The sequence below is a fragment of the Populus trichocarpa genome, chromosome 1 (genome assembly GCF_000002775.5).
Source record: "Populus trichocarpa isolate Nisqually-1 chromosome 1, P.trichocarpa_v4.1, whole genome shotgun sequence".
Classification (NCBI taxonomy): Eukaryota; Viridiplantae; Streptophyta; class Magnoliopsida; order Malpighiales; family Salicaceae; genus Populus; species Populus trichocarpa.
Genome location: NC_037285.2, coordinates 35,792,217 through 35,819,693, shown reverse-complemented (window position 1 = coordinate 35,819,693; position 27,477 = coordinate 35,792,217). Strand labels below are relative to the sequence as shown.

The 27,477-nt window shown below is 32.6% G+C and overlaps 2 protein-coding genes and 2 long non-coding RNA genes across 10 annotated transcripts; 1 reads left to right on the top strand and 3 right to left on the bottom strand.

The window, feature by feature from the left end:
- Positions 1–841: 841 nt before the first annotated feature.
- LOC7496836 (peptide deformylase 1B, chloroplastic/mitochondrial) lies at positions 842–5,800 on the bottom strand. 4 transcript variants are annotated; one of them, XR_002981508.2, is made up of 7 exons: positions 5,570–5,799; positions 5,349–5,487; positions 4,966–5,158; positions 4,165–4,275; positions 2,409–2,471; positions 1,189–1,370; positions 842–1,110 (listed from the first exon to the last, which is right to left on the bottom strand). XR_002981508.2 is itself a non-coding variant. In XM_006369866.3 (7 exons), the coding sequence occupies exons 1-6, from the start codon at positions 5,769–5,771 to the stop codon at positions 1,269–1,271; spliced, it is 810 nt and encodes a 269-aa protein (XP_006369928.1). In that variant the 5' UTR covers positions 5,772–5,799; the 3' UTR covers positions 842–1,110; positions 1,237–1,268. The 4 variants fall into 4 exon arrangements, 3 of the variants coding, with proteins under 3 accessions (XP_006369928.1, XP_006369926.1, XP_024455718.1); XM_006369866.3 differs by having other exon boundaries at positions 1,237–1,370; XM_006369864.3 differs by having other exon boundaries at positions 1,237–1,370; positions 5,349–5,484; positions 5,570–5,797.
- A 6,346-nt stretch (positions 5,801–12,146) lies between these two features.
- Positions 12,147–13,119, bottom strand: LOC127905238 (uncharacterized). The gene is made up of 2 exons (XR_008059087.1): positions 12,984–13,119; positions 12,147–12,516 (listed from the first exon to the last, which is right to left on the bottom strand). It is a non-coding gene; the product is annotated as an uncharacterized LOC127905238 (long non-coding RNA).
- LOC7487868 (MYB-like transcription factor EOBII) lies at positions 12,232–15,486 on the top strand. 3 transcript variants are annotated; one of them, XM_052452473.1, is made up of 3 exons: positions 12,232–12,476; positions 12,971–13,127; positions 15,006–15,486. In XM_052452473.1, the coding sequence occupies exons 1-3, from the start codon at positions 12,341–12,343 to the stop codon at positions 15,310–15,312; spliced, it is 600 nt and encodes a 199-aa protein (XP_052308433.1). In that variant the 5' UTR covers positions 12,232–12,340; the 3' UTR covers positions 15,313–15,486. The 3 variants fall into 3 exon arrangements, with proteins under 3 accessions (XP_052308433.1, XP_052308438.1, XP_052308435.1); XM_052452478.1 differs by having other exon boundaries at positions 12,233–12,476; positions 12,971–13,088; XM_052452475.1 differs by having other exon boundaries at positions 12,236–12,476; positions 12,971–13,100.
- An 8,626-nt stretch (positions 15,487–24,112) lies between these two features.
- Positions 24,113–27,142, bottom strand: LOC112328817 (uncharacterized). 2 transcript variants are annotated; one of them, XR_002984028.2, is made up of 4 exons: positions 26,123–27,142; positions 25,934–26,032; positions 25,531–25,787; positions 24,113–25,042 (listed from the first exon to the last, which is right to left on the bottom strand). It is a non-coding gene; the product is annotated as an uncharacterized LOC112328817 (long non-coding RNA). The 2 variants fall into 2 exon arrangements; XR_008059081.1 differs by lacking the exon at positions 24,113–25,042 and having other exon boundaries at positions 25,430–25,787.
- Between the last annotated feature and the right edge of the window lie 335 nt (positions 27,143–27,477).

Below are 27,477 nucleotides of genomic sequence, written 5' to 3'. Positions count from 1 at the left end.
TTAAAGACATTTATAAAAGTCATCAAGCTAGGATGTTGTGTATCTCCTTATTTCATAGCAAGCTTCAGCTTTCTATCATTTATTTTAAAATAGTAATGTGTATAATTTGATTCGAAAGAGCACCAAAAGCCTCCTCAAATTCACCCATCACAAAACTATGGAAGGATAATAATTTTGACTCTATCATCTTGTTCCAACTTCAATTTTATCCTAATTTCTCCTTCCCACACACTATTGGTAGTGCAAACAAATCCTCAAGACTGTGTTAAGCTTGTAATCCCTTAACCATGGTAGGATGTGGTGGGGTTGTAGATGGAGAAATCAAGATGGGTAAACAATCTTAGTCGAGAAAAAAATGTATAATTGAACGTTTGTCGTGCATTATTGACACTTCGCACTAACAGGAATTAGTAGGAGCTTTAATGGTGATTTTATAAGGCGATCACAACCTCTTAAATACACCGAAAGATAGTTGTACCCATGGCGACTCCTTTCATGATGCTGAAGCTGTAAATCATATAGTGTAGGTGGATTGAGAGGGTAGAAACCATTTCCATTTCAATGGAAAAAAAAAAAAAAAAAAAAAACGAGAACGATTTCAACCAACTCAAGGACGAGTTTCTCCAGCTAAAGAGAATGATCCAGGAACCTTTCGACAAGTACACACAATTAGCATTTGACATATTGTTAGGGTTTCTTATGAACCCAAAATTCTATTATCTTGTTCCAATATAAATTCTATCTTAATTTTAGCCATCATTATGCTATAATTCATGTTTTTTATTGTTTTCCCCTTCGAGAAACTGGGTGAGGTAAAGAGAAGAGCGAAACACACTTCAGGTAAGAAAAGTAGCTGCATCAATAAGTTGAGCGGACTTGAATATAGACAGATGGGGGGGTCATCCCAGTAAACAATACAAGCTACGAAATCCCTAGCACCATTAGTTGCTAAAATGCAAGTGCAATACAAATATTTCTGCTGTAAATAACTTTGTAAGCCAGCCATCTATTTCCACAGCCACACCATGTAGTATGCGGTTCTTGTGTTCAAAATTGCACAGCGCTTGCCCCAGCATATGATGATATGTGCAGCATCAGCCTAAATTTTATCTGTTATAGCAATGGCATATTTGTAAAACAGAAGAATCCAGGGGGAATTGAAATGTAGAAAACTAGATCATTGTGTACCTATGTGCCTGTGGGAACAGACATGTTTATATATACTTTCCACAATACCTCATGCAGTAAACAGAAGCCCATGTCTATATTTATAATTTTCCAAAACCTGCGGCAACCTTCTTCAATCTGTGTGTTTCTATTCTTTCAGGACTTGGGAATCCAGTCTTATCCTCGTACTTCTTTTCCAAGGCCTATTAAATTAGATCAGGATTAAGAAAATTAGTATTATGTCCACACCGTCGAATGGCGAGCTGGTTATTATATAAATACATTTAGCATTTCTTCAGCGAACAACCAAGAAGAAGAATAAATAGAGCAGAAAGTCGAACAGAGGTGATTTTGAATATGATCACGATAGAAGTTAAGACTTTTGTACATGGATGGGAAAATGGCATGGCTAGCTGCAACAGCTGAAATTATAGTTATCTGGGTGTAAAGAAAGGCCAGCAGCAATTTGATCAGCCTACCTCGTCAGATGTTGACTGAGTGATAGAGGGACAATTGCAATACCAACTATATCATGACTTTCAGTATGACACTAGTGCTATCGAAGGCAATGATATAGCCATGCTTTCCTTTGTCCCAATCAACAAAAAACTAATTCGTTGAAAACAGGCAACCTTTCTCCTTAAGTCGATCAACTTGTGCATAATTACCATATTAACATTAAATTGAGGGTTGGAAAGTGAGACAAGACATATGGCACCTCCTAAGCTCATTTTTAAATCCAAGAAATGTTCTTTCACATAGCATGGGCTTTTTGTCCCTTTATTTTATGTGTTTGCCCTTCCCAAGTCAGACAAGAAAACACTCGAAAAGGAAATCGGATGAATTCATGAACAAACTATCTACAAATCATTAAGACATGTGGGTTTAAAATCACTACAGTCTATAACCCTTGGGTGAATCAGATTCCTTTGTGCTCCTCAGTAAATCAAGGGAAGATAATACACATGAAGTTTGATTTACCACATTATACTCGTTTGCATTTACCTGTTGTTCTGACCAAGACACTAGTAGGTCAGCAGCAAATATGGACATTAGTATTTGTAATTTCTCATAGCTTGTCTCATGATATGGTTATAATTTCCTATGAAACAAAAGAATTCCCTATGTAACTATAAACAAGCTTTGTTGCATTGACTCCAGACAAATATTTCCTATAGAAGAAAAAGGGAATCCTTCTCAAGGTTAGTGGAAAACAAATTAGTTTTGGCATGCTTACTCACCTGTAGCCCTGGACGAATACTATCAAGAACTTCTTCAGTCATTCTATCAAAGAACAGAATCCCCTGCAAGACCATGAGCAATCTTTGTAAGAAGGCTTACCACTCGATAATCATTAAGCACAAGACACAATAGTATTAAAATAGCAAGTTTCCCAGGATTTCTTGCAGTCATCAGTGATTCCAATTTCTGTGGAGGATCCAAGGATCTTTTATTGAGATTTTCAGGATATTATCTGCGGGAAAGTTATATAAGATTCAGTGAAGTTGGCCATCTTTGCGGTTGTGTGGAGAATATGAAAGGAAAGAAATTCAAGAATGTTATTGAACTTCCTTTGCTCAAGTGATTATTGTAGGGTAAATATGTTTTGTTTGTTTTTTCACCTCATTTCTGAGTATAGCATCAAGGACCAATAGAGGATTCCCTTTAGCTAAGATGCAGCTGGAATGGAATGCCTAGGTTTGTTGACTTATTTCTTCTCCTACAGTGATGAATGTCTCATTCTCCTTTGAATATCTGCATATTCTTACTCCTCTAACAAAACACTTTACTTGTCTGTGTTGGACAAGATCTCTCTGGTATTATAGGACCTTCAACATGCATATCAGCTAAAGAATTGTCATAATTCTGGCTTACAATGCAATATTGTGACGGTAGGATCATAGAAAGTTTTGAGGAATAAAGGTGACAATTATATGTCTCAAGAACACTACAAGCACAAAACAATTTTTTTTCATAAATATAATTAACTGGAAACCATAACCCCATATATAAAAACACAAACTCCTTTAAAACTTTTGCTTGATTGTTATACCCTTAATATATTAGTAATATTAAAACATCAATATTAATATCTAAATCCTAACCCACCTCTAATAAAAATAAAAAAAAAGGACATCTTCTTTCTTTCACATGAACAAGACATTTTAAAAAGTTATTGTATTCCTAAAAAATAGATTAATCCTGTTTTTTCATTATTTTCCAATTTATAAACCACCCAAAACCCTGAAAAACATAAAATAAGCTTTTTAAAATTATTCATAATCTATATAGTACTTTAATGAAACTTTATTTTGACCATCAAAACTCTAAAAAAATTTAAAATTTCTAAAATTATAGTAACTTAATATTTTTTCAATGTCTAACAATACATACTTAAAAATAAATTAGTGCAAAACTTTTTGTGGTTATTTCCTAGCATTCTTATCCCAACAACCAGCTGTCAAATATTCAAAGATAATACAAATTTATGTTACTAATTTTATATTTTAAATTCAAACAAACAGATTTTATACTTACAAACTTTATATGAAATAATTCAAATTTTAAAAATCAAATATTTTAATATAATAACTATTCAACCTTATTCATCTGTAAATAATTCCAAACAATCTATTAGAGATTAAAAAAATATTATAAAATAGTTTAGTATACATGCAAAGCATGTGTCAAGAAAACTAGCAGCTATAAAAAAAAGCTGGACCTGGAGACATTATTCTTCATCAAATGAAAAGAAAACTGGTCATGTATTAATCCCAAACCTCCTGAAATTTCACTTCAATTCAGAAATATATTCTTGCAAGCACACGAAGAAATATTTTGGATAAAGCATATCTCTAAGATCCATAGGTAACTTCATGTATACTAGCAACTACATACAACTCAGGCTTATTTGTAAAACTTCCAAATGCAACACTCATATATGATCTCGTCATCAAAACAAGAAAAAAAAAAGTAGAATGTTATTGAAGAAAAGACCTGTAAATGGTCGAATTCATGCTGGAAAACCCGTGCAGGAAGACCAGACAAGTTGACAGTAAACCTTGCACCATTAATGTCCCTCGCATCAATCTTTACAGATTCTGGTCTCTGAAAGTATAGATTTCAGTTGAAATAAAGTCTATTAAAAAATCTTTATGAAGAATCACATTGTTAGCTAAAATATCATAAATCAAAAAGCTTTCTCACATTATCAGTTGATTTGGCTCAGATAAGCACACACGACAAAAAAATCCAACGCAGCTCAACATTCAGCTAAATATAACTAGGAATTATAATATATTAAAAGAAGGTTAACTTGTATCTAAATATTTTTTTGAGCTGTCACAAGAATGTATCATGAACATACACGATGGGAAAACAGAGTTCATGAAATAGTATTTAGTTACAACTTAACCATTGTGTCCTTTCATCAGATATTCATGTCACAACTTTTTTTCGACAAATATCATTACTAGTCCAACCACCACCCAACCAGATGAGTCAAAATTAAGCAATAAAATATCCAACAAGGCGGAAAAAATCTTGACGAAATCAGACCAAGTCAAATCACAATTTGCTCAAGTTTTTTAGGTTTGGTTTAATCCATAAAGGTTTAGGATTATATCTCTTAAGCGATGAAGACAACTGAATAATTACACTCATTCAGACTTTGATTACTGGAATTCTTTACACTGACCAAATTCTACGTTCCACTGTGTACTATAGGAGTCCTTTTTATCTTATAGCCCTACTCAATACTTCAGTTTGAACTTGACACTCAAAGCAGAACATCAATACCTTAACATCGGCGTATATCCCAGGAAAGGATAGGCAACCTTCATTAAAGAGCACAGTTTTCTTCGAATACTTATTCACTCTGGGATTAACAAGAACAATTTCGTCTCCTTCTCCATGCTCATCAGCTGGATTGAATACCATAAGTTGAACATTAATTCCTACTTGCGGGGCGGAGAGTCCAATACCATCAGTTCTGTTCAAAATCAAGCCAACAAATACTTGTTTACTAAAATGTAAATAAATAAACAATTTTTTTTCTAGAAGCATCCAACAATAAATTATGCAAATATTCTTTTAATAAAACTTCCCTCCACAAACATCTGAAAACAAGAATCAGTAACAAATTATACAAAAATATCATAAGAAAATAATTGGGTTCTTACTTGTACATGACATCGAACATTTCATCAACTAATTTCTTTAAATTGTCATCAAAACTATCAATTCGCTTGTTTTTGGCTCTGAGTATAGGGTCTGGATATTCCACGATTTTTAATGGTGCCTCGAATTCAAGATCACCTGCTAGTAACAATCTATTAATTCAATGGAATTAACGCATGCATAACAAAAATTCTGATCAATTTTTTCTTGTTTTTTTGCTTACTAGTTGCTGCTACTTGGTCTTGTTTGAGAAAAGGTCCACGCTTGGCCTGACTGCGAACGAATAGTGAGGGAGGTCTGGGTTGCTTCATGGTTGAACTGAACCGGGCGAGTCTGATGGGCTCGCATAAGGTTTGTGTTCGGCTATGGAGATAAGGAAGGAGGAGAGCACGAGATAGCGAAGAGCTGCGAGTGCAAGTCGCCATATGAGTTACGACCCCACTCCTAGTGTCTGGTGCTGTTTATTTGTACTGTTTTTTCAATTATTTATTAAATTAAAAATCTGAATATTAACAGAACATATAAAACTACCTTAGAGTACTGTCTGAAACACTATTCATTGTGACATTAAAATTACACTTTCATCTTTTAAAGAAAATTTTGTTTGCCCTGGTTTATTGAATGATTTCGTCTTTTTTAAATGCCAATTAGTCATTAAAAATTTGTGAGTTATTTTTATTTTTTCAATTTTTTTTTTAATAAAGAACACAAATACTTATTTACCTCCACATTAAAAAAAAATTTGAACTATTGGCCAAGGGTATTTATACTTTTATACTTTTTACAAAATTATGCATTGATTTTTATGCCCTTGGAATTGGGGGAAAAAGAGAGGCAAGAGTTCATGTGTGATTTTTCTTTTCGCATGAGTTTTTTTTGTTAATATTAAAAACATGAAGGGTGTTTTGGACGTTTTACTCTTAATAATTAATTTTTTAATAAAAAAACTGCAGAGATATGCACCTTGTGTTTTTTAAACGGTGCGTGTGACGCCTCCCGATGACCGTTTTGCCATCTCATTAGAAGTGTCGCCTCTCCCTCTTCCTCCTGATACGACGCGTGATGACTAGTTTGTAGTTGGTGGTTGTTTTTTTTCTTTTCTTTTTTTATCCTCTCTTTTCCTCCTGATAGCTCTGTGTTTTATACTCTCTAATGTGTATGAAATTTAACCAAGAGGAGGACTTGGAAAAAATCCTTTTAGATTAATCAGACTATGGATTTTTGCCCATATTAAAAAAAAGTTATGGATTAGCTCTTTGAACATGTTAATCCATATTCGATGTACGTGTACATACACTTGCATTCATGAACATACATGTATTCATGTTTAAATTTCACGCATGCATACGAAGTTTGAAATATAGGTCCTCGACAAGCCCAAGTCCACAAAGTGTACAACACCTGACACCAACAAAGAAATATGGAAGATGAACAACGCGTTCACCATGATGTTCACTTCTAAAAGAAGTTGGATTCCCTGAAGGTTAACATGGCCCGCATGATTAGCCTGCTTGAACAAACGTTCAATAACATCTCTGGTGAAGGCCCATCCAATTAGCCTGTGATTTTTGTTCAGACTCGGGCAATAATTCGGCCTAAAAAAGATGGGAGGACATTACTCAAGACCCCTAGTGTAACATAGCCTTTATGCAATCAACAATACTTGCACAAGTCTTAGTAGTTAGGGATGCATTCACTAATGAATCCCACAAGACAAAATGCTCTGAGTGGCATTGGTAATGATAAAATAACAATGTTAGAAGCTAGGGTAAGGGTTATCAAAGGAGTGGACTTGTATAATCTTGTTCAAGCTGTCGATATATGTCTAGCCTCGAATGAGGTTGTACCAAAGAAGCTCCATGTACTTGAGTTCATAAAGTACATCGAAACTCAATGTCCTGTCACTCACCTCAAGTTTTATTACAACAAGATGGAATAAGTAATGTAAGATGAAAAATTACTTATGTATTTCTTTTAAGAAAGTTTGAATGGGAAAAATTAGATTGGTACATGAGCTAGAAACATGAAAATCCAGAAATGGAAAGACCTCATCAAGTAGTAAAGTACAACATAGATGTTATTCCAGACAGATTTAGCTTGTAAGGTATAGATATGGGTGATAGGGTATTTATTCGAGAATACATCTGAACGTGGTTTGGTGTAGCTACTTAAATGGGTCTTTTACTACTAGAAATGGAGATGGTCAGCTTACTCAAAACGCCTTACATTAAGTTCCTAATTGGAAGTGTAGCCTAACACTTTGCGGACCTAGTGGTTGTGCCGAAATAATTGAATGAGTTATCAAGATAGTAACCATGAACTCTAAAATCATGAGGAAAAGAGAGAAAACCAAAACTTTAGAAGGTCAGATATTTTTCCTTGAACAATGGTAAACATCACCACCAATCCAGTGGTGAAGATGAGATAAAGGAGCATCAGATCTACTAGACCACGCTCTATCAGCAGCGACAACGCATGAATCCACGTGTCGATAGTGGTGGTGACACGTGGTACACGTGCCGCCACTGTTCCAGTGATCTTCCAATGTCGACTTAAGTATATCCTGGGCCCTTCAAATGCCTCAGAAGGTCCTTCAAATCTGGCTTTCCCTTAACAGGTTAAGAGTTACCAACGTTCGATGGTGTTAAGAAAAATTTACTTATCTTCCAATCCTGAAGCATCGTTTATGGTTTTCTACAAATTAGTAACAAGAACCTCTACTCTTTCATAAACTCAGCTTGTGACCTATATAAAGTTCTAACACATTTATCAAAGAAGACTATAGGAAATTTATGTTTATTTCTAAAGAATGTAATAGGTTCACGTATGAATCCACTTTCACGAAGTTACACAGCCAATGAACCAACATTGTCTCTGGTTGCTTAACACAAGTATGATAAAAAATGAATATCATGTTTCCTTTGTTTTAACTAACAATCTAAAGCTTCATCCTGAAATATCATTTGATTTCCTTCTTGACCATACGAAGATTGTGGCATCAACAAATCAATGAGTTACACTACCACACATATAATGGACCATGTTATTATATGTGCAACCCTACTACCAAACAATGACAAACGATCCTGAATCCAGAGGCACGATATGATACTTTCAAATTTGGCATGATGGTTGAAAGATCAAAGCCTTTACACTACATGATTGTGAGATTCTCAAAGCCCAAGTGTTGCTCGCATGATAAAGAGTTTTATATGTACCACTATATTAGAGTCGAGTTGTTTGAATCAACAATTTGAAAATGGAAGCTATTGGATGAAGTAAAGTTGCCACAAGAAGAGTCCCTTTATCATCTAACAAAAGTATCTGTGAATGGTTCACTTCATTGGCTTACTTGAAAAAGAAACATATTTGTATTTTATATGAAAAATGAGAGTTATTGCATATTTCCATTTCCTCTACTAGTATATGAAGGAAATGATAGCAAATATAATATCGGGCTTGTTGAATACAAAGAAAAACTTTTCATGACTTGCATTGATAGAGAGGGCGATTTCATGGAGGTATGGATCATGAAAAGTTACAACAGAAAACAATAGAATAAAAGATAAACATATAGGTTTTAACAAGGAAAGAACCCTATGTAAGTCCTTTGACCTTCCACAATGCTGACATTGTCCTGATAGGAAATATTTTTCTGACATGACATTCTTTAACCTCAAAACCAGAAGTATTGATGTGTTGTGATTAAAGAAAGGTTTACTTCGTGGATGCTTCCCATTTCAATTCACTTTTATTGCAAAGGAAAAAACATGGTCACACATAAAAAATGAAATTGCCTAGCCTTCAAGAACAATTACCCCAAGCTACCATTCTTTAGTTGGTACACCAAAACATCCTTAACATAACAAGTGATAAAAAATACTTAACAAAACACATATATTGCTAGAGAAACTGATCTAATAAAGGTGTTAAATTGTCAATCAAGTTGCTATGGAATTTTTTTATGCACTTTTGTTTTTGGATTAAATCGTCTTTTCCATAAAATATGTCTTTTCTAACACACGAGTTAAGGCTAGTCAATCTTGAAAGATTAAAATTGTTTTTAATTGCAGAAATGATTCAATGTTTGTTAAAATAACATGATAAATAATATGGGGTGACCAAAATTTTTTTGAGCTCATATACAAATTTGATCCACACATTATGTAGCTAAGTTTTAACAGTATGCATAATGACATGTAATGGATTCGGTAGTTATGGACTAGTGAATCATGATTCTCTGTAAGTCTAAATCGTTATGTTGGACGAGGTCAAATTTTATCGGTTTTAACTGACCTTGCTTGAAATGAAAAAAGATCATTTTTGTTTATTCCTTTCACAATTCTTAAAATATATATCCCTTGCAATCTCATTTTAAGCTTGGTGGAATATTGTTTTCAACAAAGAAACCCTGACATAGATCATACCCTATATTGGGGGTAAACAAGTGATTTTTTTTATTGAAAAGATGAAGACAATGTTAGAATCAATGATAAAAAAGAATGCTAAGAACAAAAACCTAACGATTGATAAATGGCTAAAAGTGAAAAAGCCCTAGACTAAGGGGCCATCAAAGTAAACTTTGAGGAAGGTTGTGTGAAAGCCAAAAGCAGATATTGTCCGAACTTAAAGGCAAATCAAGTTGTGATGATGAAATGCCATGATAAGGTTAAAAGTAGGAAAATACCTATCAAGTCTAGGAGTGGAAAAAAGGTTTTAATTGAGGAAAGACACAACAAATGCCAAAAGTCAATGTCGAGGGTAAGACAAAAAAAATACTGAATTACAAACATGTCTTTTGGTATCTATAATAAAGCCTCTTGTGTCTTCAAATGATTAGTTTGGTTATCCATCAAATGAAAAGTTGGATTTTACCTTATGGCCTCTGTTAAGAGAATTTTGATCTTTTAAGTAAACATGATTATCTGCCATTCTTTTACAAAGATAGTGAAATAGAAAAAGGGAAATGACGAGGCTAAAGATAGTTCGATGGACTCGACAGAAATTGGGTGTACAAACTCTCTAACATTACTACCGAGAACTTGTGGATGACCCATAAAAATCGGGTGTACGAATTCTCTAACATTACTACCGAGAACTTGTGGATGACCCATAGTATTTTAACCATTGGGTGTTTGCAATCAATCCTGAGCACTCAGTCTCTAGAGTTCACAACCTTGTTAGATCAAGGAGTGCAAGAACATACAACTCATCTTAATGAAAAATATAAACGATTCTTTGTGGATTATGAAGAACTCTACCGAATGGTCATGGATATAAAATCATAGATAGGTGGTACATGTGTACCTTTTTATTGGCCCCACAGTCCCGAGGATGACCAACTTCCTCCTCTAGCACCGCCTATATTCTAATTTCATTGTATTTGAACGTATAAATTTGTAATAAATATTTGTTTTTTTATATTAATATAATTGATTTTTAAATACTTGAATTTTATATAAATTTAATTTTTTAATTATTTTCTATTTCCGGTCAATATGGTTTTTTTTAAATATTTTTAAATTATTTTTTACGGAGTTATCGATGGAATAATTCCATCAGTATATTCCAGAGAGTTGGAATAGAATTACAATAAACATCCCTGTAACTATTATAGAGAAATGAGATCTTAGGCTATGTGGGCTTTGAGTTTAAGCCACATGGCCACTTTCACTCGAATTAGTTTAGCATGATATGGGCTTGGGTTCAAGTCTAGGTTTAGGTTTGGATTTATAGTAAATGATTTTTTTATCTCATTAAGATTAATTTTTTATCCCATCCATGAGTAAAATATTTAATTAGTAACCTTTTACTACTTGAATAATTTATTTTTTAATAGAAAAATCTAGTTTAAAAGAAAAAAAATTATAAGGTTTTATTTTATTTTATTTTATGAAAGGCGATTAAGCGCTAAAATGATAGGAATTAATTCTAATAATTATTAAAATTAATTCAGTAATAATTTTGGTTCCAATAGTCATTATAAAAAATGGCTTGAAGTTGGGTAGTACTATTCTGCATAATAAGCTATTATGTCTTCTTCTCCTCTGTTTTCTAGCATTATTCTGCTTTATTTATTGTTTTATTTTTTTTAAAAAAAAAATCTAAAGCTTAGGTTTGGGTACTTCATAGAGAGATTCCAAGTCTGTTTTTTGTGAACTTTAATCAGCAGTGCAACTACTCATATGGTGTTTTTAAAATTCCCAGAGAGGCTAATGACATGCAATTTGTTTGCACCAAGTGACACATAATATAATTTTAAAGACAAAAGATATAATTATTTGCATCTCTTCATAAAAATATAAGTACACAAGTAAATATACCAAATATTCTTATAAAACTTAGTTTTGTATGCATTTTATTTCTGAAATAAATATAATTTGTTGTATGCTTATTTTGTCTTTGAGTATTTGTTATTTGATTGTTATAATACAGTGTTAAGTTTACAAAATTAATAAAATAAGAATTTGAGTTTTATATTCATGCAAATTATATACATAAAACGTTAACATAAACTTTTTTAAAATAGAAACTGTTTGAATGTATTCGTTAAAGGGTGTTTGAAAGTATGGTTGCAATTTTTTTTCTTTTCACTCGAAAATATATCAAAATAATATTTTTTATTTTTAAAAAATTATTTTTAACATCAACAAATCTAAATGATCTAAATATATATATATAAAAAAATTAATTTAAAATAAAAAAATTATAAAAATTTTCAACCTCACTTTTAAAATATAAAAACAAAAATAACTATGAACATAATTATATCACCGGATCTCATCTGTGACACAGATTAATGTCGATTACCAGCTAGATAATATTATATTATCTTAGATTTCCTTACAAAAACCCATAGCAACCCTCCTTATCTCATTATATCACTCTCTCCCCTCCCCCTCCCCCTCTCTCTTTCTCTTTCAAACCTCTTATACCTCTCTCTCTCTCTCTCTCTCTCTCTCTCTCTCTCTCTCTCTCTCTCCAAGAAAAAGAAATGGATAAAAGTCCATGCAACTCTCAGGATGTTGAAGTGAGAAAAGGGCCATGGACCTTGGAAGAAGACTTGATCTTAACCAACTACATCGCGAACCATGGTGAAGGTGTATGGAACTCGCTTGCAAAAGCTGCAGGTAATCTGTTGCACCATTTCTTCTCTGTCAGCCTTTTTTCCTTGTGAAAATGAGATCATAATTTTATTAAGAGTAATAAAACAAATTACACAAGATGGTCAAAAAATGGCTATCTAAAACGACAGAAAAGATTCAATTGAAAAAAAAAGAAAAAAAAAGCACAATGATCAGGAAGAGAGAAAACTGATGAGGCAAGCAGAACAAAAACCAGAAAAAGATAGGGGCAGTAAGTAGGAAAGATGAAGGAGCAAAAGGATGAATTTTGCAAATGTTTGTAACTGAAAAAATTGTACTATAAGGAATTACCATGATGTTGTAAGATAGGGCCAACCACAATAAACTTGTATGATCAGTACGTTGCACCAATATTTCTAATATTATCATCTAATTTTTTTTGTTATTATTTTAGTTTACGAAAACATAATATATACAGCATTTAAGTTGTTTTGGTCAGCAAGCAACACAAGCCATCTTTTTGTTTGATAACCTTGTAGGTCTGAAACGTACCGGAAAGAGTTGTAGGCTCCGTTGGCTCAACTACTTGCGGCCTGACCTTCGAAGAGGGAATATTACTCCTGAAGAACAGCTCTTGATCATGGAACTGCATGCTAAGTTGGGAAACAGGTTCAAGAAATATATACATATATATGTGTGTGTGGCTTTACTTACTTTCCTTTCTCCACCATGCTCTAGCAATAAAAAAATATTGCATTGTATGTTTGTCGATATTGGAAGACGTTGAAGAGATTCAATTCCCTGATTTCTTAGCTATACTTGTTGTTATCAAGGAAAGCACCGTTCTTAAAGTCCCTAGTTTCTTCGGACAGCCTCAATGAACATGAGGAGGAGAAATAAATGTTGCTAGGTAGGGTCTGAGCTGTTCCTAGCAAGAATTTGAATTCAACACATGGGGATTTACAACATGTGGCTAGCAAAACTTTTCAGCTTTAAAATATTCTCTAATTTTAGTTGTTATATGATAAGATGGAGCTGGGGGATCATCACTTTCTAATGAAATCTATCCTCCATCTAGCACACACATATATATATGGAAAACCATCAAATTCATCAGCTCTTGAAGGTCAAGAAGACCAAAGTATTTGAAGAGATCACGCACGATTTTTTCTTCTTTTATATATCAAATCCCTAACCCCAAAACTATAACAACAACATATATATATGTATATATTTCACCCAAGATAGTCAGTACCAAAATTATTAGGAGATTGCGGCTACTTGTGTGCTGGATGCATGAAGGATGATGGATCCCCGCTCAACGGTGTAAAAGTATTACTCAAAAAATAAAAAGGTAATTTTTTTTTCTCTCTTCAACACACACAAAAAGGAGCCTTTCACACCGAGGGTAATCGGGTCCGAAGTCCTGAAAGGGTTCTAAAAATATATCAGAATCTAATATTAAAGCTATATTTTTTATACTGGCCACTTGTGGGCAACGTGAATGAAATCCATACAGAATTGGCAGTAAAAGTTTCTAGTTTCTTATTTTCTATTTGAAGGTTTTTTTTTCTCCAAGTTGTCATATGGGAATCCCTCCTTTTCCGAGAAAGAGAAGCTGTTTTGAATGGATTGACGTAGACATTAACCATATTGTTCTAACTCTTTTTTTGTGGTAAAGTGTTTTTTTTCTTTTATTGTCTGGTTTTTTTTCCATAAGGTGTATATGTGATTGCGATTTGATATATTTTCTACTCAAAATTGTTGGATATCACTACATATTTGTATATTTATTTTTTTGGTTAAATTAATAACATTTCCTCTATGAATGATTAGAGATCTAAACACTTGTAAAAGCATAGAAACTTCAAATTAAATCTTTGGCTTTTGATGTATAAATGCCTTTTCCATTGCAATTCTGATTTGTAAAACCTTTTTTTTTTTTTTCGAAAATGTAGTGCGAAGATTTCCTACCACTGTAATTCCGCACCTCAAAAGTCAGCCATCCTGTAAATCTAACACATTCAACAATTCATGGGGCTGGTAATTATTATTTACACCAACAATTCCTCTATCATTTCATATGAACTTTAGCTTAAGGGAGAGGGGACCTCACAAAGCTCTCTTGGTTTAATTGTGAGATTATGCGTCTTGTCCCTGAAAGAAAACAAAGTGTGTTGTCTTGTGTGGTCATGTCAATAGTCTTATAATGTCATCTGTTTTGTAGCGACTCTAGCAAGGTCTTCAATTATCGGGCAGACCTCTTACAGCGAAAAGCTCGAGTGAAATAGTCTTATTGCCATAGTCATGCATTACAGCTTAATTCCAATTGCTGATAGTACTTAAATGTCTTGCGTTTACTCTTTTGTTATGGTAAATCTGATCCTTGAATATTGAGTGTTTTCTATAAGATCTTTAACTGGTTTACATACTGGTCGAACAATTTCTGGAAACAAGTTCGTCCTCACACTTGATTTCTAGAGCTTTTTTTTTTTTTTTCAAATTCCTCCTCAAACATAGATCATATGCATATCATAAAAGAACTGACCAGAAGGAAATTCTTGGCACGTCTAGGTGGTCGAAAATTGCAAAGCATCTTCCAGGGAGGACCGACAACGAGATAAAGAATTACTGGAGAACTAGAATCAAGAAGCATACTAAGCAAACTGAACCATTTGCGGCGGGGAGTTCTGAGACTAATGAACATGGGAGCAGTACTTGCCAAGTTTCCAGCGCAACCGACCAAATGGAGACCTATTGTCCACCATTCTATCAAGGAGACGTAGGGGCCTTTTCTGGTGGGAATATACCTCAAGAACTGAACGAAAACTATTGGAGCATGGAGGATCTCTGGTCCATGCAACTGCTTAATGGCGATTAAATATATGTAAACATCTCGGGTTGATCCTATTTTGGATCAATATTTAGGTTTGTCTATAGCTACCTCTCCGTAGTATTCTCTATACGCTAAAACTCATTATGCATTTACGCACGGTTTGTAATATATATACACATATATATAGTATGCTATAAATACTTTGCATTCGTTTATATATATTTCATGGCAAATGATCTTGAGACAGGTTACCTTGTCTTATAATGTCACCTTCCTTGTTTCATTAAATATGGCTAAGTGGGTTGATTTTATGGATCTAAAGGTAACCTGAATGATCGGAAAAAATATGACTTAACTTTAAAAAAAATTTCAAGATGATAATTTTTTTAAAAAAAATATCGAGACAATGACAAATTGGATCAACTCTGGTCCTCCTACAACCTAGGTCATGGACTCTATTAGGTTTAATAACATGTTTTATATATATATAAAATTATTTACTTATAAAATAAAAATAAATGTTTGCAAAATTGAACATCAACCCTAAAATAGACTTTTATTTGAAACTGTGATAACCTTATAAAATACAAACAAAAATAAATCATGGAATCCATTTCCTAACCAATCTAATATTGAAGAACAAAATAAAAAAAATAATAAAAAAAAAAATAAAGGACTAAAAACAAAAATAAAATTCAATTGGTGAGTAACCCGTCAAACCTGTGAATCAGGTAACTTAGACTAACACGCCAAATACGTGAATCGAGTTATGGACTTCACCGAGATTATAACTTTTTCTAAAAACTGTTTCTTATTTAAATATATGATAACAAAAATAGACAATCACAAAATCGAACACCAACCTTCTAGAAAGTGAAATAAAACCAATTATAAAACTGAATTTTCAATTAACTAAATATCTATAAATGAAATAAATAAAAAGGTTAAACAAGTCAGACCTGCGAACCATGTCAATTAACCAGCCAAATTTATAAAGAGATCCATGGACTTTATAAAGTTTAATAACATAGAACTATATTAGAAAAAATATATGATATACAACAAAGTCAAGTTCAATTAGAAAAAAAAAAAAAAAAGACACCCTATCAAACCCCATAGATCGAAGCAACTTGGATTACTCTAATAAATCTGCAAATCACTTTGACCCTATAAAAAGGCAAAAATAAATAAATACAAAACTAAATTCTCAATGACTTCAATATTGAAAGATGAAATAGAAAAATATAAATTTTAAAAAAAATAACAAAACAAATTCAAAAAAATAAAAGAAAAGAAAAACAATATATTATTATAATACATAGTACAATGAATGTGAGTGATTAGTAGTTTCTCTCACACCCTTTAGCTTTTATGTTAATGTACTTTGATCACTTATATGATAACCTTAAAAACATGGTTTAGATAGGGCAAATTTTTAAGGTTTCGCTACATTTCAAGGGCTTTACCAGTAGCTTAATTAACATTGAAACGGACAAGTGTTCTGGGGAGTATTAAATTGATACACAATTTAGAATTGGCTAGAGTCCAACATCTTGGCAAACCAATAACATGGGATAATAAATACATGAAGACAAAACGGGTCCATTCATAGGATATAAAGAAATTCAATAAGCACTGATTGCTAGTGAAAGAAAGAAATCAAGAATAAAAAAAAATAAAACAAAGTCACTCAATGAATTATTATCCATCTATGTACTTAATATCCTGTCTAATAAACTCAATCCAACTCAATTATAAGTCTCGACCCATGATTCCATGTTTATTATAAATCTAAACCTGGTGGCCTGCATGGTCGATGAAATGGGTATATGCGTTTCCTCTAGAAAATTGACTCGCCACAATCTACACACGAACTATTTTTAGAAAATGTTAGCTTTGCTTTTGATTAATACTTGTCCATGTTGATGAATTCCTATAAAAAATTGACGAGCGACATTGGCCTAACTCTTGCAATTGAAGCAAGGAAATCTTCACATGCTCTTTATAAATTCCCTGCCCACTTGGCCAACTTGTTACTCCCAAGCCACTTTCTGACTTTTGTCTTCATTTTTTCATCGAAGTTTTGGTATTTAATTCCACTACTAACAATTATGATGATCGACTAATAAATTTTTGACAACCTAACAGAGCTCTACCTGAGCTAGCGTTCCATATATGACTCTTATTCGATCATAGGAATACGTGCGGGCATGCAAATTGAGTATATGTATTAGCTTGATGGATTTGTTTTCTTTTGTTTTTCTTTGTTCATTTTTGTTCTTTGATTATCTTAGTTATATTTGCTCGAACTTGAACTCTTGTTCATTAGCTTTAGTAACCCTAAACTCCACGACAAAGCAAAGTCGGCATGTGCTTCTCTAGAAAAGAGTGGAGTTTTTTAAAAGACGAACGAACAGAAGTCAGGCCAAGTGATAACTACAGGACTAGTTTTTCAAGAGTTTGCATTTACAGTTTACCAACCTTTAACTTTAGCAACAAACTCTTTTCTGAATTAAGAGTTTTGGATATAATGCCAAGCCCCATTTCCTCTGTTTTTGCACTGGCTTATATGGGAAAGATGGTGAAGGACGTCAAATAATGGATTGAGCTTTCATTGTTGCCTTCTATCACACGAGGAAGACCTAACTTTGAGCCCCACTTTCTTTTTTCTCACATGTTTAATGTGCATAAACCTTTCATGTGAAAGACAAGGAAAACTCACATGATGGGTCGGCCATGAATACACACCAAAATGTCATCATGATCGCCTGAGTAATGTGCTCAAGCTCGGACTTCCTATCAAGCTAGTTTTTTTTCTTCTTCTTTTTTCAGTGGGCACACCTTGATTTTTCTTCCAATTTCGATTTGTTTTAAATTATCCACGAGTTAAGGATTTTTTGGGTCATATATATGCATGTGATATCAAGTTGATCAGCAAATAAATCATGTAACTAGATTAAGCATCCGAGTACATATTAAAAGTATAAAACGTAAATATTTAACCTTTTAAGATATTATTTATTGATTCAACACTCTTAAAATTCTGAGTATATTAATCATTATATTTATAGTAAAATTAACACCTTTAATTATCATAATCTAATGAAAAATTTAATTAATTGTATAAATAAAAATTCTAAACACAAGCCTTTTTTAATGCAGGAAACCTTTTTCTATATTAACAATCATTTCCTTCAACTAATATTCTACAATCCTTTCCTTCAACTAATGTTCTTAAACACTCCGTTTAGTAATAATGAGGGACTTTCCTTTTAAAAAAGGTTTATCTTGAATACAAACACCAAATAATCTTCCTAGTTTCACAAACGACTCCAACTTAAGGTGTCTTCTTCTATATTTTCTTTGTGAATGATGTATAAATCTTCAATATATTGCACTGCATATAACTTGAGAATATATTTGTAAATTGATCTTAATCCAATGATCTATAGATTACTAGAACTAGATCTTCTATAGCATGTTTTACTCTACGAGGTATGCCTTGTTTTTTTTTGGCAAACGCCAAAGTATTAGGAAACACTTTCCTTAACTTTTTTTCATGCACGGAATAAAGGTCATTAAGTATAATTTCCTTTATTTTCTTGATAATACATCTTTTAGTTGGCTAAAGTACCTATAGTTTTTATTGCTCACTACACTAAACTTTATTACTCCAACTATGATTTCTTTAGGTAGATCAATGTCCATTTTTGCCTGCAAACAAAAAATAAACTAATTTGGCTTTCCTTTTACATTGTCGATCCCAAGTTTGTCCATCTTTATTTTTTCTTAAAAAACTCCCACACTAACTAATCTAAGATCTTTGATGTCCATTTGCTAAGGTCAAATCTAGGAGGAAAAGATGCTTAAGTAGTATATACAAAGAATGGAAGCCTGTAATTACAAAGTACTCTTCTTGAATAACAACCTTGAACCAAACATTCAATAACATACACATGGTTAAGGGTTCTATATCCTTAATCAACATGGAAGATTGTTGAGTTGTCTTACTTTTCTCCTTTTCTTCAAAAACATTTGCAGATTATTGAGGTTGTCATGTTATTCTTTTATTCGAAGCTCTGAAACTAATTGTTGAAAAACTAAATACACAAATATTTAACCTCTTAAGATTTTATTGATAGATTCAACACTTTTAAATTTTGAATACATGAATCCTTATAGAAAGATTACAATCTCTAACTATCATAATCTAAAGATTCTAATTTTACACAAATCCTTTTTATCTAAAAAAACTTTTCCCTGTCGTAACAAAAATGAATTTAAATTGAATTTCAAAGGTTATATCCACTTGATGAAACTATACGGTTGCATTTGGATATCAATCATTGAGTGTTTATCTTCTTTCTTTTTCTTTTTAACTGACCTCGAAATATACAACGAGGAGCAATGATCGTCCAAATTTCCAAACTTCACCCAAGCCCAATATCATTTCTAGAGTTTCAACCTCAACTTGCTAGTAGAAAAACCAAATCTTAATCATTCAAGCATCCCCTTGAAGGCCATGTGTTTATCATAGTTAGTTCATCTATGGAACTATTATTAATTTATCATTATTGATATCGACATCGATATCCTGTTAACATGCCGATATATACGATGACGACCACTTAATTAGAACATATGGGATAAAGAGTACAAGATGAAAGTGAAGTTTCTTGAGTCGACAGAAAGATGTGATGATTCCATCTTTACATGTGTATTGCACGTTACTTTTTCTAGTGCACATGCAATTATGTACAAGCTTGTAAATGAACCTATTCCGTGCTTTTAATTGGCTTATGGGTAGGTTTTAAAAATTAATTTTTCTGCTTTTTAACCTAGTGGTAAGCTTCGGGATAGTTAAAACACTGAAGAGAAGAAGAACATTGTGAAATCCTCAACTATACAGGGCTGACTGCTATTGTATTTATAGTGTAGGGTTACAATTGATACGAATAAGTGTCTGTATAGTAATACAAGCCTATATATACAATGAATAAATCATTTACAATAAATCAGGAATTGTCTTCCTTGTTTATATCCTTAACACAATCAGTTTCCTTGGCATTCCCTCTCAAGTTCATGGGAATAGGAAGAACATGAAACATGTTCTTGAGCATTAGAAACCGATAAGTAAAGCGTGCTTATGTAAACAAATCTACACCTGATCGGTAGTGCTAAAACAACGAAACTCATGGTCTAGTTTGGCAATATTATAGAATGTACCTATATAGGGTTGAGAATAATGAGGAGGCTTAACCTATTGGTTAGTCAACCTTTTATGTGTGTGTGTGTGTGTGTAGGGCAATATATACAATAGTAATGGTGGATATTACAACATAAGAGTATGCATATAATATTTTCTATATAGGTACATTCTATAATATGCCCCCTCAAGATGAGAGTGGAGAGTTGACCTAAAGCTTGAAACGAAAAGCAGAAAACGAAGCAGTAGGAAGTGGCTTAGTAAAGACATATGCAAGTTGATCTTGAGAGGAAATAAAACGAATCAAGAAAAGAATTTTACAACCTAGAAGAAAAATCAAGAAAAGACAAGACACGTAGACCATATTTAATATTATAGTCATTCAACCATAAACACACAATCACATTAGTCTTTAATGTCTATAATCATCCGTCATGCATAATAACATTTAATATGCATAATAAAATTATTGCATGCTTCAATTCTAATTATTGCCTTTATATGCAATTTTTAAAATAAAATTCTAACATTTAGAAATATTAAACAAATCCATTTTGATAATTTCTCAAACACAATAAATTTTATTTAATATATATTTTCTTTGAAAAACAATATTTCAAAATTTAATAAGAAAAATAATCATATCAAAATTCTTATTAAAATCCTAAACATTATAGGATCAAATAAATAAAACTTTGTGGCTTAAAACTCTTTTTATTTTAGAAAAAAATATTTTTTCTAAACATTATTTAATTAAACATTTTAATTAAATCCTAACCCAATTAGGATATTATAAAACACAAAAAATTTTGAATTAAACATTTTAATTCAATCTTAATCCTATTAGGAAAATTAATTCTACAATTAATTTAATTTGTTTTTCAATTTTAAAATATAAAATCAACATTTTATATAAGGAAGGGTAGAATTGTAATTCTATAAATTACACCTCAAAACCCTTTTGTAATAAATTATAAGTGTTAAAAACCCTAAAAAAGCACTAGGGGCAGAATTGTAATTATTTCCCTCTCCCTTCCTTTTCTCTTTGTTATGGCGTGGGAACACTGCCCACGTCGGCTGCAGTCATATCAGCGGCAGCCGTGGCTACTGCCCAGCAGCGTCTAGAGCTACTCGTGGTAGCGCCCATGGCATCTGGCGCTGCGTGCAGCAGCCCCATAGCACAAGGTGCTACTCATAATAGTGTTAATGACAGATCTCCTCTTTTCAAAACAAAATATTGCCAGATTTAAGCCAGATTCAATAAATCCAACCAGATCTTACTGGAACAATAGACTTTCAATTTATTAAAAAAAAATCAGGAGAGAAATTAATTTTTAGAAAATGATTTTGCACATAAAATTAATTTGAAATTAACACCAATAAAATTAAAATATGCAATCATCAACCTTAATTGTCTAACAATGGCTCCGTTACCACAGTTGGGTTTTCCAAAACACTTATACGCAGCGGAAACAATAAATTTAAAATTTTTTCAGGAATCCCAAGGACCTAATTAGACAGATCTAGGGTTGTTTAGGATTTATACAAATATTACTTGAAGATCAGGTGTTCTTTTCAATTTTGAATAATTATTTTCAGGTTGGATTATCACAAATCACAAGTTGTCTAAATGTTTGGCCTATAATGGTAATCCACACAAACCACCAGTGAGAAATCTCTTAAACCTTTTTAGGAAAGAGAGATTATTTTACCCTAAAGTGCTAGCTTTTTTCTTTTAAGTTTTTAGTATTTCAGTATTGTACTCTACACACCTTTTTCACCTTCCACTGGAAATAAAAGGCATGGCTTTCTATAAACACTCTCTATATAAGATAACTTAGAGATCTCAAGTTTAAAAATCACTTGCACAACCATCATGTGAGCTTTTCTATAGAAACAAGTGATCTTTTCATATGAAATTCTCATGTAGGTCAGTTTAGAAAGCGTTTGGAAAGGCGGGCCAACTCGCGTTTCCAAAAAATTCAAAAACTTTTTTTTTGATCGTTTTGGATCGTTTTGATGCGCTGATCTCAAAAATAATTTTTAAAAAATAAAAAAAACATCATTTTGATGCATTTCAACATGAAAAGCACTTTGAAAAGCAACCACAATCACACTCTTAAACAGGCCCACTAGGGTACATGTTATCTGACAAGCACCTACATATTAGTTATAGATATCCCCCATACCTAAGTTTATAAGAACAATTACTTCCTTTCATAAAAAAAAGAACATAATATGTACTAGTCTCAACAACTCTAATTAATGTTCAGTCTTGAGCATTGATCAGGAACATTTAGGAACATTGCTTTGATGCAATAGGAATCTCATAGTTATAATAACTTTATAATTTCTTTTGCAAAGCATTTTTGTCTCAATAACTTTACCTTTATTCTAGATTCATTAATCAAACATTATATTCATTAATAAAATATTTGATAAATATTAAAGATATATAAGCCTTCATTAATAAATTAAATATTTTTACATGAAAAAAGAGTCAATGCAACATGTAACCAAACGATTGGCTACATGGCATTATACAACATTTCAATCCTTTATAGAGGGGGATTATTGTCTAATTTTTCCATGACTAGTGTCCAAAACTAAGATTTGATAATAGACCACTTATGATGCATAGTGTTTTTATTAATAGCATATTAATACATCTATTTTAAGGGTAAAAAATAAAAAATATCAAAATAGCCCAAAATATTTTGGAAAGTTAGTGTAAGACTTTCCATCATCTAAAAATATTGAAATAGTTTATTTCTTTAACTCGCATATTTTAAAAAGAAGTTCTTTAAATTTTATTCATTCAAAAAAGGGTAACATAGAAAATGATTTGTTAGCAAGTCATGTCTCAAACCTCTATCATACCAAGCTATCACCTCAAAGAAATCATGACATGTCAAAAGCTTATAATAACTAGGCTTTTTGTGATGTCGTTTTTGAATACTTTCCCCAAGAGTTTATCAGCATCTTCAGCCATAAGATACGGATGCTTTCAATCCTCTATTAGGACAATCCCCTTCTATTTTCAATCTTTAGACTCATTTTAGAACTATTCTTGATTGTCTTGTCCCATATCTCTCGAAATTCCATGCATATCAAGCTTGCCTAGCTAGTGATATTATATGGAGATGTCCTATAGGAGGTTCTAGTCATTACGTGAGAGTAGGTTGATTAACATATTGGTCTCAAAAGAATCGCTCATTACTTGGATCACAAAGCCCCAAAGGTTGATCTGATGCCTATAAATGGCAAAAAGTCTAAACTGAGGTAAAGCTAATTGTGACCTTGTATACTTTCAACGAGATTCTAAGGTTTTATGTGTGCTAGCCTAAAACAAAGTTATATCAAAACACCATTAATTCCTCATGCCAGCCTAAAACGATGTATACGCAAATGAGTTTCGTGCAATGGGTGTATGGGCATAAGTCCCTATCCAATCCTATATGCATAATAACAAAATATATAAAAATAAAAAATAAAAATAAATAAACAAGAGCACAAAAACCAATATAACAAATCACATAATATAAATAATCACATAAAAAACAAAATATATAACAAGCATATTATTTTCAACCAAGCAAACAAAGTCTAGCCCTTACTAATTTCCCAACGGAGTTGTCATTTTATCATAGGAAAAATCTCAACGATCTTGATTATTTCAGGATTGACGAAGATAAAATTAAATACATGAATCACCACCTAGTTTTATAGTAATCGAGAACCCTAAATGGTCTTTAGAGATTTTTGGATAAGGTTCAAGCTACGAAGATAATATAATAGGCATCTATTACACCTCATATGCAAACTACGAAGGCACTGGTGTAAATAAGAATGTATCATCCAAAATCAACACAACAGGTATAGACAAGCAATATCTCAATCTCAGAAGCTTCCCTGATGGAACCAAAATTTGTTACCTTTGAAACCTACGCACGGGGTCAGCAAGAACAAGTATCTGATCAGTGCAGGGTTTTTGTATGGTAACTATGATGAACTACGATGGGAAGCAGTGAGACTGAATGATGCATCCACTCCCCTCACAACAGAAATCATCCATGTCCTTTCTTCAGATAATATAGACATTTGTCTTGTGAACACAGGTTTTGGGACACCTTTCATATCAGTTTTGGAGCTAAGGCTTTTGGACAATAACACTTACAGCAATGTACCTGAGTTGTTGGCCGCAGAGTTGGTTGTGGTGTAGCCTATTCAGATTCGATCAGGTGAGCCATTTTCTTTCATGTTTTCATACATTACCTCAACTGTCCAGTATTATCTAGAAATTTCTCAGTAAACAGAAACATATCATCAAGGTTCTCTAACGATGTCTATGATTGAATTTGGTCACCTCTTCTGCCTCTTGGTTGTGAAGCTAAAAATACTAGCTATGCCATTAAATCACCAGATGATAACAAGTACACTTTCCCATCTGCTATCATGCAAAGAGCAGCGGTTCCAATCAACCATAGCAATCCCCTAGTGTTCTATTTTCAACGTGACAACCCCACCAACCAGTTTTTCCTCTACATGCACTTCGCTGAAATTGGAAAGCTGCCAGCAAACCAGACCAGAGAATTCAACATCTATGTCAACAATAAGCTGTGGCATGGACCGATTGTTCCAACATAATTGCAGACAACTACAGTAAGCAGCATATCCGTATTGGAAGGAACATAATTTACAGTTCCGAACAATAAAACCAGAATGTTGAATTTTAAGATTTGAAGCATTTTCCACCGATCAATTAGGCAAATAATAAACTTGAGAATCAATGATCTGACAATCCAATTTAGCATGTAGGGTATTGTCATGTGTAATGCAAATTGGCCCGTTGCTATCAATATTCAGCTCCACTTTTCAAAAATAAAAATGAGTTCAATTTTTTCTAAAGAAAAATATATCAAACTTCATTGTAGCACCATATCCATAACAGAACTTTCACAAAAAAAGAATACTAATATATTAATTGGTATATAAAGTCAATTGAAAAAGACTTTACCTAGTCGAGACATGAAAAATATAATAAAGAGGATATTCACCTGTTCAACTGTGTCATTGTGCTGCCAATTAGGAATATTGAAGGAAATTGATCGCTGACTGCAGAAAGCAATCTTTTCAGTAGAAATAAAAAGAAGTCCTGCAACAGCACCAGTTTCAGTTGACAAAAAGAAGTGTGATGTCTTTAGCAGCTTTTCTCCAGCTCTAACGTCAAATTTCTGCTTGAAAATGTTCTTCCTCCCACCTTTTTTAATTCTTTTGCCTCAAATTTCATTGTCTAAGAGACCAGCCGACGTAACTGCAATTATATAACATATGATTAATGATATTATTTTTTTTCTGAAGAAGAATCTCATCCTTGATTTATTCATTCATAATGGGGTAAGAGAGAGAGAGAGAGAGAGAGAGAGAGAGAGAGAGAGAGAGAGAGAGTGAGGACAATACTTCAAATAATTCAATGGAATGAGTGTTAACTACCACGGTCAACGCAATTTGCAGTGGTGCTGCTTGATTCCCCATCTGCATCAACTTCTTCAGCTGCACCTGCAAGTCATTGAATTAAAATTATCCACAAATATTGATTTAGATTCAGCAATACTAACTGATAATCTTGGGGAGAACTAGAAGACGAACCAGGATGATTAGAGGAAGAGGGTGTTCCTGGTTGCTAGCAACAAAGTGGAAAAGGTAACCTCATTGTCTTTACCACCACCATCCTTTAACATCCCATGACAAACTTCAAAAGCATCCATCGATAACCCATTTTGGGCATACACAGCAATCATAGAATTCCAACACCTTTCCAGGCAAACTCATTTCACCACACTTTATATACGCATCCAACAAAGTATTCTCAACTCCCATCACTTTATCCAACCCGACCTTCATAGCAACCCCATGAACTCCCTCACTGACTGCTTTATTAGAAACACAAGAACAAGCCGATAAAACAGAAACCATAGCAACAGAATCAACAGAAGTTCCTACCTCTTCACCATTTCCTTCACTCTTCTCAATCAAAAACTCCTTAGAAACCATTAACGCTTCATGAGCATCATCATTTTGAACATACCCGGTGATTAAAGAAGTCCAAGTAGCAATATTTCTCTAAGGAATTTCATCGAACAGTATTCTTGCATCACTTAACTTCCCACATTTTAAACACATATCAATCAAAGCTGATGATATAAATAGGTCCGATTCAAACCCAAGAACAAGAGCTTGTAGGTGGGTTTGTTTTCCAGAATCAAAATCAAACAAAGCCGAACATGATTTCCTCAAGAATGATGAGAGTACAAAGTTATATTTTATACGAAGGCAAATCATTTTATAAATAACAACTCTACAGTGAATTTCCTATTCCTTTTGATGAGATAAATATTTCTCTTTTAAAATAGCATCAGGAAAATTGATTTTTATATCGTGCAGCAGCATACAACTTCAAAAAAAAATCATAATATCCAATTCATCTTTATCCATCAGACAAAACACTCTCTAATATCGATCCCAGCTTTGTGATCTGTGAGAAATATTATAGTGGTACATTAAACTTTCTTTTTCTATTGTTTTCCATGATTAGGAGTTAACTATACAAGAAAACTGAGTTGATAAATGATAGAAAATTCGGAAACTCAAATCAAGAAACTTGTGGTTGTGTTTCAAGTTACGGTAATGGTAGGTTTTCAAATTATTTTTAGTTTAAAAATAGTTTGAAATAATATATTTTTTTATTTTTTTAAATTTATTTTTCACATTATTATATGAAAAAATCTAAAAAATAATTTAAAATAAAAAATCAATTTTTTTTAAAAGTACAGCTAAAAAAAACAGGACATTAGTTTGAAACCTAGGTGTTTCTAATAACATATTATATTTATATATATAATGATATAATAAAAAATAAAATTGATATTAAAATATTAAAATTGAATTGGAAAAAAAAAGTAATTATGAATGAATAAATTAAAACCATTCATTCAAATCTATAC